A 15,133-nucleotide genomic window follows, 5' to 3' on the forward strand; every position below is an offset into this window, starting at 1 on the left:
ATAGGTATGTCTTTTGATGGTGCAAACAATATGCAAGGAATAAACAAAGGAGTTGTAACACATTTGAAGCAGTGTTCTTCCATGGCAACAAATATTTATTGTGGATCTCATGGAACAAATCTGGTTATGAAAGTTTGTACAAAATCTTCTATTGTTTCTATTCACTTTTTTGTGAGAAACAGAAAACAAGCCTGGTAATGTGCAGAAATTAAAGACTTTTCTATACGGAAACTCAAGGAAACGAAATAATATTTTTGTGAAGTGCAAATTGAGGATGTGAATCAATCTATTGAACTGGCTGCTACCCAAAGTGTTCGTTTCAGTGCCTTACAAAATGCTACAGACCAACTGCTGACATTATAACAGGCAGTAATCGATTGCCTTGAATAAATTTCAAATGACATGGAACTTAAAATGTATATTCGAAGTCTTTCAAAGTCAAGGTCTTTTATCCCGATTTCAGTCATATGAAACAATTGTGACTTTATGTCTCTTCAAAGAAATTTTTACTATCTTGGTTCCCCTAAATAAAATTCTTAAAGCAGAATCTGCTTCCAACAATGCTGGAAGCAACCACTACTAGAGTTGAAAGTTACTGGAAGAAAAAAAAGATGAAGTTTATAGAGCTATATAACAACTATAAGATGACTTGAAAGATTGCAAATTATATGAATCAGGAAGACAAGATGATGGGAGCAAATTCAAAGGAACTGATGCTTGAGAAAAAAAACTAAACAAATAAGAATTTTTGGAGTACTTAGGAACAGTCACAGTAAAATGATAAGATTTATTAGAATGACGAGTAACAAGAGAATAAATTTTAGTAGATGACAAATACTATAACGGGCACTGCTTTTTAGAGCAGTTCCTATTACAGTATTTGTAAAATAAAGAAAGAGAAGTATTAATATAATATAATATTAATATAAGATTATGGCGATGTGATAACGATTACCTGAAAAAAGTTTATCTGAGTAAAAAAGTTCACCAGTCACTGAGAGCCCCATGCTGTAGCAGAAGTGAGATCCTTTTCAAGCTCAAATGCCACTTCCAAGCAATCAGAGTGTTGGCTTCTTATCAAGACAAGAATAAATACTGTCCATCAAGGACAACTTTTATACTACGATTGGTAAAAGGGGATTCAATAATCTTATTGATGTTACCTGATACACCAAAGAATTAAAGCTTATGGAGAAGACCAGCATGCCAAACTTTATCAAAGAATTTAGAAATGTCGAGAGCGATAACTTTAACCACTCTACATCTATCTAATGCACAATAAAACCTATCAGGTAATACCGTTAACAAATCAGCAGTAGACAAGAAGACTGAAATCCATATTAATGATCAGTTAGTAAGTTATTAGATTTAAGAATAGTGATTAAGTATTTGTTAACTAAAAACTCAAAACCCTTGCTTATAATAGTAAGAAAACTAATGAGGCAGCAGTAAGATGAGTCAGATCATTTTTCAAAATAAAAACAACAGATGCCACTTTTCAGAAGGCTGGAAAACAAGACTCTGATAAATACTTGTTAAATAGTTTTGAAAGTATAGACGAAAGCTCCAGAGAACACTTCTGCAAGACTATAACAGGTATAATATCCAGACCACAAGCTGTAGAAGAGCCTAAACAGGAAATCACTTTAGATACAGAAGCTGGAGTGATACAAACCTCAAACAATGGATCAACCTGTTTGTCAGCTATATCAGGTAAAACGCAACTAGCCAAATCAAGAGATGATATTTATGAAAAGTTCTTAGCAAACAATTCAGCTTTGTCATTATGTAAGGTGGGTAAACCATAAACCATACAAAAGAGGTTGAATAACAGACTTGTCCTTTATATAGATATTGTTAAAGATTCTCCAGAAATCACAAGAGCTTAATTTTTAAGATGAAATATGAGATTTCATGACCTGAGAATAGCAGGGCTTTGGCGTTAGACAAAACTTTCTCACAATGGTTTTCATCAGTAGTAAACAGACACCTGTTTTATGGAGAATTGTTTTGCTGATAGATATGAAAGTAATAGTTAGGATTGGAAATTGCAGCAGCACAATGAGAGGAAAACCATGGAGAAGAGCGAGGCTTGGAGAAAGGGCTTGGTTACTTAGATCAGAAATATCATTGAAAAAATGCAGTCTTGAGATGAAGGAGAGCAATATAGAACAACGAGAAAAGCAATAGAGTGAAGTGGTGCTAAACGAAAGCACATAAAAGAATAGTCTGTGAATTCAAACCCTGTTTCCCTAAAAATGGTTGAATTCTTACAAATGCAAATGCCCAGGCTAAGCATGTGACTATTGGAGTCTTTATGAATTAAAGGAAGATAACCATTAACACTAAGATCACAGGATGAGACAGTCGAACTCAAATTAGTATCACAAAGAGCAAGTAGGTCTGAAGAACTTTGCAAGAGATAAGACTCAGAAGAAAAAAATTTACTTCAAAGACCACGAATATTAGTGAATGATAGATTATGAGAACTTGGTGATAACAATGGTTTTTTGTGTTTTATAGTTTTTGGTACGTTAGTCATTTTTAAATTTGTTAAAGAATTTGACTCTGAGTACAGATAGTACCTAGTACATTATTCAGTAGTCCGAGCAATTTTCTCATTACTAATAATAAACTCTAAGCCATAACAAAAGGCATTAAATGTTACATTAAATTTCCTTAAATATTACTTTATATTATATTACTTTATAATTACTTTATGGTAATATATTATTTATATTAAATTATCAGTAAATTATTTATATTAAATATAAATTTATAGAATAAATCAGGCATTGATGGTAGGTAATACAAATCTGACGAGGAATAATATCAGCAAAAAATAATAAACAATGCTAAAAAAGAACTTAAATGATGTACCATTCATACTTGGATCCAATTCAATCCTTGTCAATAAAGAAATTACTCGAAGTGGTCTAGTTGCAGCTACAACTCCTCTCAAATAATGTTTATAGCTACCAAGATCAAACAATATTTATAGCCAGTATCATGAACTACCAAGGAGTATATATGAATAAAATTAAAATAAAAAGAGAAACAGACAGATTGAAAGAAGCATTTATGCAGAGTTGTTAAAATAGATAAAAATAGAAAGATTAAGGCCAAGGACAAGAGTTCCAAGGTCAAGGTCGAGAACAAGAGTTTCAAGGCTAAAGCCTACACAAGCATTTTTAAGGTCTAAGATCCAAACTTTAACCTAACATTCAGGTTAATTACTAATAAAACTGCATGTAGCATGTGCTGTGACAATAAAACCACATGTTGTGAAAATAGACCAAGATTATGTGCAGAATTCGACGAAGTCAATAACAAAATATATTTGGAGATGTATATGAAGTCCAAAAACAAAAATACATAAAAATAAAGAAATAAAACTTTGAATTCTTTATTTTTATGTATTTTTTGTGCTCAACGCTAATACTTAATATTAATATCTTTTAATTAAAATATGTTGATAGCAGTTGTTGACATTAGCTATCACTACAAAATTCATTCATTCATCACTAGTTGTTGACATTAGCTATCACTATAAAATTCAATTCATTAACCATCACTATAAAAGTCATAATCATTAACTATCACTATATACCCTATATGTCTTTATTACAATTAAGAAACATCAAAGTTTCATGCAACAAATCAGACATACGAGCTCTATGAGGGCACATTGTCAATCCACTCTGACAAAAGATACACTCAACAAGAGCTGACATTGCAGGGACTCACCAGTAGCTATTAAATATAGATTTCTAATTTTTGAATATTGTTTCATTGTGTACAGTTTTTTAACGAAAACTCTTTTTGATTAAATATTATTTACAAAAAAAGCATATTTTTTTTGGTAAAGAATATAATAAAAACTAATTTAATTTGAAAAACCTTGAAAATTCTGTTTTTAAATTCAAAAAAAACTCACTTGCATCTTTTTTAATTTTTTTAAACACATCTTTTTTTAAATTTTGAAATACTTCAACTAATAAAAAACGCTAAACAAATTATGTGACCGTACATATAGATGTAATAAGTTCCCATTAAACAATCATGTCATTGATTATTGCTTAAAAACGGCTCGACAAAAACAGCATTTTAAACCGTGGCATAAAACACAAAATTACGTTCTAAAGCTTTCAAGTAAAAAAAAATCAACTGTATTAAAATCATTAAAATGCAAACAGGAAAGGAAGATCAGAATTCATAAAAAAAAGGTGGAAGACCAAGGCCAAAACCAACAAGACCAAGGCCAAAATGTTTGAGGGCAAGACCAAGGCCAACAGCTTCAAGACCATGATCAAGACCAAGACAAGGACTTTTTTTTTTGGTTTTAAAGCAAGGCCAAGTCTAAGACCAAGGTCAAGGACTAACAACTCTGGATTCATGGCAGATGCATTATATCACATGGCTTTGGAAATGATACCATCAGTTATAAACTACTTAAATCAAGACCAGCAGATTCTTGTTTCTATAATTTGTCTAATGATTGTTATATTTATGCTCCAGAGTTTTTAAAGTCTTAATGAACATTCAGTCTTGATGAACATTCGGTATTGAATGACTTCAATTCATTCAATGTTGCAAAAACTATAAAAGAGAAATGGGATATTGATGCAGGAATTCCACTTTTAAACAGTTTTAATTCTCACTCCTGGTATCTAATGACAAAAGCAGTAGTTGTGGCTCTTGTTGATTCTGACTTTAAAGTTCAAAAAAAGTCTTAATTTTGAAGCCCTTTTTGGAGCAAGAGGTTCCTAACATTAGTGAAATTAATAAAGAGAAACCACTTTCTGTTTAAGTAGATGATAATACTAAGCTTTGTAAACTTGTTACTTATAAAAGCTGGTTTCTGTTTGTCATTTTGGACTTCATAAAGAATATAAAGATTTGATAGGAAGCATATCAAAATAAGGACCCTAAAATTTTGTTTCAAAGAATAGTCAAGCTAATTGAAAGGGTTAAAGACTTGAGTGACTACTTTAAATATGAATTAAACCCAAAACCCACAACCCTTTTTCAAAGATGGATTAACGACCAAGCCCAAAGAAACAGAACTTGGAAAATAACTCAACATATTTAGATATGGTTGAACCTTTTAATCTCACGAATGAACCTTTATGATGTCATGGCAAACCTTTTCAATATCTTCATGGAATATAATGGACAACTACCTGCAGACAGTGTCAAGGCTTGGAGTCCACAAATGCAACAAAAAATAAATATGATAATAGCAAAGATTGAAAAGCATTTTTGAAAGATTTTGTTGATTTTTGAAAAACTTTCTAGGTGAACTACAATTTTCAAAACTTTTACCATTATTTACCATTGTAAAAGTAATCTGGAATACTTTTATCTGCAAATGCATTTTCAATTGCAATTTTCAATCTTTATCTTAATAGAATGACAAATAAATTATTAAGACATATACAGAAACATAACTTTTAATTTTTTAAATATAAATTTTTCTCAAACAGTCTATTTATCCTTTTTAAACAGTAACCACCTCAATATAAGAGGTGTCAGAATAACTGGCATTACAAAAAAAGGCACAAACACACAATCAAAACGAATACCATCTAGTAACAACACATTTTGAAGCATCTTCATCAATATCAAAGCTACTGACAACAGCAAAAATAATTCCTTGCCAAACATTACTTTCTTGGTTATCCAATTTCATTTGAAGATCATTTATGTTGTAGACATCAACTATATTCATCACTAAAATAAAATCAATGTAGAATTATACTTTATAAATTTTTAGCATTAAACTGGGGTAAACTGGGATAAAGTATACTATTTTCAATATCTAAGAAAAGTTATTCAAAGAAAAAGCCAAACATCTTGTGCTTTTGAAAATTTTTATAATTACCTGTAGTATTAGTTACAACATGAAACAAAACACTAAGATTAGAAATTAACAATGACAATATTTAATAGATATTCAAAAAAGCATGTTCACTAGTTCACTTTAACTCTTTTGTGTTTGTTAATTCTGTTTTTATTTTATTTAAAAACTGCAACAAGACAATATGCAAAATTTTAATTTTGCATATTGTCTTGTTGCAGTATTGTCTTGTTCAATACCGGAAACTTTACTAAACTTGTTTTTAAAATAGTTTTTATATTAAAAAAAAAGCTTTATTTCAAATTTTACTTTTTAGAATAAATAAAAAAAAGTGGTATTATGCAAAAATAATGTTAAAATACTAACTTGAAAAATTTTTTATATTTAAAATTTTTTTTTAATTTATAAAAATAGTTCGTAATACCCCTATGACCCCTCATTTTACCTTAAAATTTATTACAAAAAAAAAAAAAAAGAGTAATTTTAAGTGAATTTTGAATTCTCTATTATTAATTACATATTTTTGTTTTCTGATAGTCTCAAAATATATTTTTTATATTTATAATTTCTTTAAAGTTTATAAAGAAATTAACTCTTTATAATTTTTTATTATAAAGAATTAATATTCTTATATATTATAATATAAATTATAATATATAAGAAATTAATTTTTATATATTATAACTTTACACTTGCATTTACTATTTATTAAATTCTGGCATATATCTATGACAGTATTTAAAAAATAGGGACAGATACAGTAAAAGGATGCAACTAGGGACAGATACAGTAAAAGCCTGCTGCTGATAATGATTATGATAATGATGATGGCGATGATGGTGATGATAATAATGATGACAATTATGATCATAATCATGATGATGATGATCAAGTTGATCATAATGATGTTAATAAATGCATATGTATACAAAAACAAACATATATTGTGAAAAAAAAAAGTACTTCAGGATGTATAAACGTTTATGCAGCCCTGGTCACAAACCTGGCCCCTATCCCAGCTCAACTATCAACCCCAGACATTTACTAATGTGCATGTGAAGCTAAATTCATCTTGTATGCTCCTAGTTGTAGGTTACTTAACAATAAATATAATTATATCAAGTTTTTAACAAAATTAAAGTTAACATGTGTTTAGGCATCAATTTTTTAGATGCTGCCTAAAAGACCTATTTCTGGCCATTTGAACTTAATTCTGATTGTAGAAAGAAGTTCACTAATTAAAAAAATTATTTATCAATTTACAAGAACACATAAAAGCATGTACAATTTTAACAATATCATTTTCTAATATTACTTGCAATTCAAGTGATTTACAAACATTTTAAAATTTGAATGTAATAAAAACTTTAAAGATACCAAATATTGAGTTTACAGAGACAAAAAATTTATTTAATTTGTAGAAATTTAATAAGAATTGCAACTCTATGTTGTACATTTAGCATTGTGGTATCTCATTGTTTCGTCTTCCACAGTGATCCGGGATTGAGCCCTTCATTAAGAAAAATTTTTTTAAATGTTTTTTAACTATTTTTTTTGAAAGTTATTATTATTGTTGTATATTAAAAGTTACATTGATTTTTACTATTTACATATATAGACTGTTATAGGGATAGGCGCAGTGAGTGTACTTACATCCACCAATTTAGGGATAGTGACAGTGTGTGTACATACATTAACTGATTTAGGGATAAGCGCAGTGGAGCACACATACACCAATTAAGGGTTATGGTTTGGGTATGCATTCTTTAAATAAAAGGAAAAAAAAATCAACCAATCAGAAATCACTACCATGACTTCAAGAAAAAAATTAAAGGGATGGTACCGTTGCGCAAGCAACAGCAAATAATTTAATATTATATACTTTTTATGACATTCCAATATTTTATATTGGTTTTTAAAAGATTTTTTGGTCACGGTTTCAGCTTTTATTTTATTTTAAATAATTAGATCGGTTTGGTTCAATTCAAGTTTTTTGTTTTGGCTTTCACCAAAAAAACAATTCAGTTACCCATGCTGACTTAGTTATAATTGGCATGATATTTTGATTTAACATATAATTTATAACACTTTAAACTAACATTTTCATTAAATTTATTCCTTTTAAAAATGTCAAGAATTTAGATAATTAGATTTTTAATAAATGGTTAAAAATTAAATTATGTAATAAATCATGAAATGATTATGATCAAAAAAACTATTATGATCAAAATAAATTCTTCATCAAAATTATTATCACCACATAAATATTGTAACATTGAAAACTGCTACTCTTATAACATATATAAATAAAAAAGCAGTTAACTGGTGTTTAAGTCAATATAACATATAACTAATGTTTAAGTCAATGTAACAATGTTACTGATTTAAATGTTAGTTATATCTTACATTGACTTAAAGATCAGCTATATATTACATTGACTTAAACATTAGTTATATGTTACAGTAACATATAACTAATGTTTAAGTCAATGTAATATATAGCTGATCTTTAAGTCAATGTAAGATATAACTAACATTTAAATAAGTTTAACATATAACTGATGTTTAAGTCGATGATGAAAAATACTTTGTGACAAAGTATTTTTCATTTTATAAATCATCAGATAAAACTTGAAAAATAAAGCACGCTAAATTACAATGTAATATTAAAAATCAACTACTAATCACAAAATCTATAGGAATTTAGCTGTGATCAATTGGTTTTAAATAAAAGAAATGTCAAAATAAAATATAATAAAATACTTTAATATCTTATTTAGATCTTATTCAATATTTTCTTATGAATTAAACATTGGAAACTCTTTAACAGATATGAAAATCAAGATACAAAATTAAAGACAGGAGTTTAAAAATATATAAAAACTAATTTAAACTTTTAATGATGCTTTTACTCTCCTAGACAAGTTTAAAAAACACATTGTAAACATAGTTGGACTTGATTGAGCCGCTTGCCCATCAGGTTGTATCTCTTTCTTTTTTTAATAATACATCATAGTTGCAGCTGGTGAAAGAGCACCAAAATTATTGCTTTAATTTCAAGAAAAAAATTTTTTAACAAATTCATTTTCTTAAAGAACATTTATTGTTAGATGACATGTTGAATAGATTTATAATGTGAAAATAATACAATTTGTCAACAATGACATGAAAATGTGAAAAATGCATAACTATGTAAAAAATATTTTTTATAAAGTAAATTTTTTAATTTTTTACAGAAATTATTTAAATAATAAAGTTGTTAAGAAAGAGATTTAATCTACAAGAAAAGTTACAATACTGTTATAAATACATTAAAAAAGAATATTATTGCTTTCACGCAACATTTTACAATCTGATACAACCATCTGATGTCAACACTTTATAGTTAACATTTCCAACTGCCAATACAATAATATCTGAGACCCACTTCTCACCCCCAATATAATTCCCTCCATAAACAAGGTCTTCAGGTTAAAAAAATCAACTTTTATTACTAAAAATACCTGGAAGCTGTTTTTCGTTGATTTTGGTAATGGCCTCAAGAAGTAGCATCGGCAATGGATTTCTTAATATTCTACCTAATAAAAGTTCAGCCGGAGAAACTCCAGTTGTAGAATGTGGTGTTAAGCAATATTTAAAAAGAAAGTGACACAATTGTATCTCAACATTACTCCCTTGAAAAGTTTTTGAAGAGTTCTTTAATGTTTGAACCATTAATTCTGCTTGACCATTTGAGGCTGGATCATACGGTGCTGCAAAGATTGGTTTGATATTATTTTAGACAAACTGTTTATATTCTTTACTTGAAAACCCAGATCCATTATCACTAATAATAACTCTAGGTATACCATGGGTTGAAAACAATCTCCTGAGTACCCTAATTGTTGTTTTGGCTTCAGTGCTTTTCACAACTTCCACTTCGATCCATTTTGAGAAACTGTCAACTACTACTAGGAATATTTTCCCATTTATTGGACCTGCATGATCAATGAGTAGCCTCTCCCATGGTCAATTTAGATATTCCTACGGATGAGACTCAGTTAATGGACACTTCTGATTTCTTTGACAGGTCTCACAGTTTTTTACTTTGTTCTCCATTTCAAAATTGATTCCGGCCCACCAGACATAACTTTTAGCTAAAGCTTTCATTTTACTCACTCCTGAATGAATATCATGTAACTCTTCTGATACTGTTTCTCTTTAGGCACCACTACTCTTCACTACACAACAAACAACCTCCTTCTGTTGACAACTCAGAAAACCTAGATGTGTATGGTTTCAGCTCCATTGTAACACTTTTTTAAAACAACTCCTAATATGGGATCATTGTATGTGGCTACCTTCAACTATTTCACTGTAATAGGGGTTTTTACTAGCTCCATCATAGCCACATCCATGGTTTTTAATCATGACTTTTTCCTCTAATTTATTCTTTGCATTAATAGTAAACAGCTTAAACTATTTGCAGTTGCATTCTTTTCACCAGGACAATATAGTGGTTTATAATCATATGCTGACAGTAGCAGGACCCAGGGTAATACTCTTGCAGCAGCTTTTACAGGAAGTTCCTTATTTTCTGAAAATAGCCTTCAGCAGAGGTTTATGATCAGTGTACTAAGTAAACTTGTGCCCATATAAAAACCGATGAAATTTTTTTACTGCAAAAACTAATGGTAATCCTTCTTTTTAAATTTGGGCATTTCGTTCAGCCATACTTAATGCTCTTGTAGCAAAACTAACAGGTTTTTCACTATTATCATCCTGTTCTTGGCTCAGAACAGCTACCACACCATGTGGACTGGCATCACAGTAAACTATGATTTTTTTTTTTACTCAAATAAAAATGTCAATTCTGCCACATGTGTGACACTTTGAGTTGCAATTGTTTGCCAGGTGACCTGTGTAGCCACATCAAAAACATTCTCTATTTTCATCAAACTTTTTCCAAGTATGCATCTAATGCACTCCATCTAGCTCTATAGGGCCTTCTCTTGTACCATGAATAGCCTTAACATCTCTGTATGCTGCTTCGTATGCTCTTGCTGTGTCTAGTGCTGTCAGTGTTATTTTCACACAAACTACGAATTTGATAAAAACACTGCTTTTCGTAGTTCTGCATCTTTAAGGTCATTGGTCAGTAATTAATTTTCAAACCATTCTATGTATTCGATAAATTCATCTTTTTCTAAATCAAAACTCAATATATTAGCCAAATGCATCATTTTCACTTCATCGCCAATTGTTATAAATACATTAAAAAAGAATACTACTGCTTTAGGAAAAAACTCAATTAAATTAACCATAAATAGAAGAACTATAATCAGTTGTAACAACCGTAAAACATATTTCCATCAAAATAACAAGTACACATTTCTTTGATCATCACTCTCGGACTGTATTAGAATAATCGCTGATACATTGCGCATCCATATTTTGCCGGAAACCGGATTACACAGTTACAACAAATACCTATGTATAGGAACACATCGGATTTTATGAAAAACCCTTAAGTAACATAAACAGTTGTGATGGATTAACAGCATTACTAGCTGAGCCACAAATTTATATAAACTGTTTAGTCTACAACAAAAACCTATTATAAAGTATTTTGGTTATATTGGAATATAGATCCATGAATATGTTAAAATAACTCACACATAATTTCTTCATCATTCACATCATCAAAGGTTTCATCCAATTGAATGCTACTTGCATAAGAATAAAGATGTTGGGCTTCTGCAGTATCTAAAATAAACATGCAAAAATGTCAATTACACCATCACTCACCAATACAAACACACATTTAAACAAAAAAGAGTAATAAAAAAATGTTGTTTTTTTCTTTAATAAATGTCCTACATTTTTAGAATCTACCTGCTAAAACATAAACCCTCAGTCAATAAAAATATTTAAGTCTTTGCATATGGCTAATTTGTATAATGTTATAAGAGTAACGTATCATACCTAAAGTTAAATTCACATTTGCATCTATTTTGAAATATACATTTTTTTTTTAAATTAATTCACCTCCCCAAGAAAGAGAAGGCCACTACAGATGAGGAGGCTACTTAACTTTGGTAGTTACCCTCTCTCAACACTATAAATCTGAAACACAAACCTTGACAAACAAGGTCGCTACGCAGAAAAAAAAAAAAAAAAGTTGAACGCAATACTACCAGGGATGTGGTGGAGATTGAATTTGGAACTTCTCACATATGAAGTGAGTACTCTACCACTAAACCATTACCGCATTATCACATTTCTGACTTTATTCCAAAATTTAGTGATAGCTTATATATATATATATATATATATATATATATATATATATTTGTATATATATATATATATATATATATATATATATATATATATATATATATATATATATATATATATATATATATATATATATATATATATATATATATTATACACAGACAATTGCATATTTTTAAAATTGTATAAATTCAAAAAAATATATACCAGGATTAGTTATAATAATTGTCTTCGAAGTGCATGTAGCAACCATTTGTTGTCGAAAATCTTCAAAAGATACTTTTACATCTCTGAGAAACAAAACTGGAAAATTCAAGAACAATTAAATAAATAAAATTCAAGAATAAAAATAATTAAATAAAATTCAAGAATAAAAATAAATAAAATTTTAAAAGTCATTTAAAACACAACAAAAATAAAATTATAAAAAATATACATCTGGAGTACTATATTTAGTGCATATCTTACCCAGCGGGCATTTGTTTTTAAAATTACGTTCTATATGTATTTTAAATGTCTTTTAAACATCTTCTAAACATTCTTACATAAAGAACGCTTAAAAGACATTTAAAAAAGGTTTAAAAACATTTAGAATGTAACTTTTAAAACCAAATGCCCGTAGGGTAATTTATGATTTATTTTTCAAATGCATAATTTTTTCAAAAATCAATTTTTAACAAATAAAAATTAAAATTATAATTTTAATTTTATTTTTAATTTGAAGATTTGAGGTTCAAACCTATCCGACGCCTCTGGAAATACCATACTCAACATGATTTTCTGTGGACTTCTTAGCCTTAACTAATAAGGTTTGTTTTTTTGAAATCTAGATTTGATACAGTGTTTCAAAAAAATATTTATATAATAGATTGCATTGAAAAATGTAATAGCAGAACCATTTGTGGGAACAAATATACTAACACAATGATGTTGGTGATGAAGATCATCCTAAACATAGTTGCTCTCCATTTTGCTAGCACATCCTTGTGTAAATAAATAAGCAAAATAAGCTGCTTAAGCAACAAAAAACAAATATTTTGCAATTATTAGGTTTAACAAAGTTAAAGAATACAAAAAAGTTGAAAAAGCAGGAAAAAATTTGAAAAAATATATAATAATGTCTGCATATCATTTGGAAACAGTTTTTGATTGTAAATGTAAATTAACTATATATGTAAGTATTTATTTTTATCATTTAAAACATTCTCTGACAGAAAAATGATTGAATATATACCAATTTAACAAGACCAATTTTAAGATCTTTTTGTCGCTTAAAATATCTTCAGGTATGTATGTTCATACTAATACAAACAATGTATTAAAAAAAAACACTTTTTCAAATAAATTATTTCCACTATGATTCTAAACAATAAAAAATCTTGTTACAAATGCAAAGCTTCTTATCAGGAGTTGAGGGATTTGTGAGCCTACACATACTGCAATAACTAATGCTGCCTAAAATATTTAGATAAATCAGTATATTTCTATTTTTATTTTAACACATGTCTATTACAGTATTAAGGATCACATAAATTTAATTTTTTTTTCTCTTGTTTTTCATTGTGTTAAAAATGTAAAGTATTTTAAATTTAAAGATAATTTTTGTAAAATATTTAAAATAAAAAATTTTATGATATTAATGCTAATTTATGTTATTAAATATTTGTATGAAATTACAAACATACATACATTTTTATACTTTTTTATTTTTAGTTAGAAAATTCTAAAAACACAATCAATAATTGAATCCACTAAGTTGAGTACAATTCATCGTACTCCTGCTGTATAATATAATAATAATATAAACAAATCATATAAAAATATTGCAAAATATAGCAATAAATAATAACACAAACTATTTTAAATAAAGAAAACATTTGAAACTAAGCTCAATACTAAATTAAAATAAAGTTATATATAAATTTATAGTAACAAATTTATTATACTAAAATTAATAAAAGTTATAAAAGGTTAAAAAAAAAAACTTTAAATATATAACTAATATTTAAATAAATAAATCATCAAGTAAAAAAAATATAATCTAAATAAGTACTTGTTTCTTTGCATTGCCACGAATCTGCAAACTCAGATAACTCGCTATCCCATCTGTAAATTAATTTCAATTAAATAAAAATAACTTAAACATAATGTAACACAAAAAATGTATGTATATTCTTATTTTAAAATAAGCATAGTAAAAAACATTTAATAATTATGTGAAGGGAAAAAAAAAACATTTTTAAAAATGCAAATCATTTATATTGAGTTTTAGTATTTATTTAACTTAAATACAATCTTAGTGCAAGTGGATCTTGCACAGTTGGACTTTACAAGTTATATTTACAACAAAATCACAAATGGTGCAACTAATTCCATTTTTTCTTAAACAAAAATATTTTAACTTACATTATTAAAGGAAATGAAACACATGTCTCATCAAACAGTTTTAACTCTCGCCTCTTCATACGACGTCCTGTTTTAGTAACTATGTCTTTTGTAACACCTACCTGAAAGGTGAATATAGTAAAACTAAAAGAAATTAAAATTTATTACAAATGTAAAATCATTTAAAAAATGTGAAAATGCAAAGTTTTTCATAAAAGAATATACAGAGCTGTCAAACATAAGTAAAAAATTAAAAGAATAACACAGAGTTGTCAAGCATAAGTAAAATAATAAAAGAATAACACAGAGTTGTCAAACAATAAGTAAAATAATAAAAAAATAACACAGAGTTGTCAAGCAATAAGTAAAATAATAAAAGAATAACACAGAACCGTCAAACATTAAGTAAAATAATAAAAGAATAACACAGACCTGTCAAGCATAAGTAAAATAATAAAAGAATAACACAGAACCGTCAAACATTAAGTAAAATAATAAAAGAATAACACAGACCTGTCAAGCATAAGTAAAATAATAAAAGAATAACACAGAGTTGTCAAGCAATAAGTAAAATAATAAAAATAAAAGAAGAAAAGTAGTAAACTAGAA

General features: G+C 27.9%; 1 protein-coding gene across 1 annotated transcript in view; it reads right to left on the reverse strand.

Moving 5' to 3' along the window:
• LOC101240690 (meiosis-specific with OB domain-containing protein) overlaps window positions 1-15,133 on the reverse strand; it is a 45,831-nt gene that overhangs the window by 15,777 nt on the left and 14,921 nt on the right. The window contains exons 6-10 of the mRNA XM_065804068.1: window positions 14,546-14,646; window positions 14,193-14,245; window positions 12,347-12,442; window positions 11,516-11,605; window positions 5,586-5,733 (exon numbers count right to left, since the gene is read on the reverse strand). Of these exons, the coding sequence (XP_065660140.1) occupies window positions 5,586-5,733; window positions 11,516-11,605; window positions 12,347-12,442; window positions 14,193-14,245; window positions 14,546-14,646 (488 nt within the window). The remainder of the gene's footprint in view (window positions 1-5,585; window positions 5,734-11,515; window positions 11,606-12,346; window positions 12,443-14,192; window positions 14,246-14,545; window positions 14,647-15,133) is intronic.

The sequence above is a fragment of the Hydra vulgaris genome, chromosome 08, assembly GCF_038396675.1.
Source record: "Hydra vulgaris chromosome 08, alternate assembly HydraT2T_AEP".
NCBI classification, from domain to species: Eukaryota; Metazoa; Cnidaria; class Hydrozoa; order Anthoathecata; family Hydridae; genus Hydra; species Hydra vulgaris.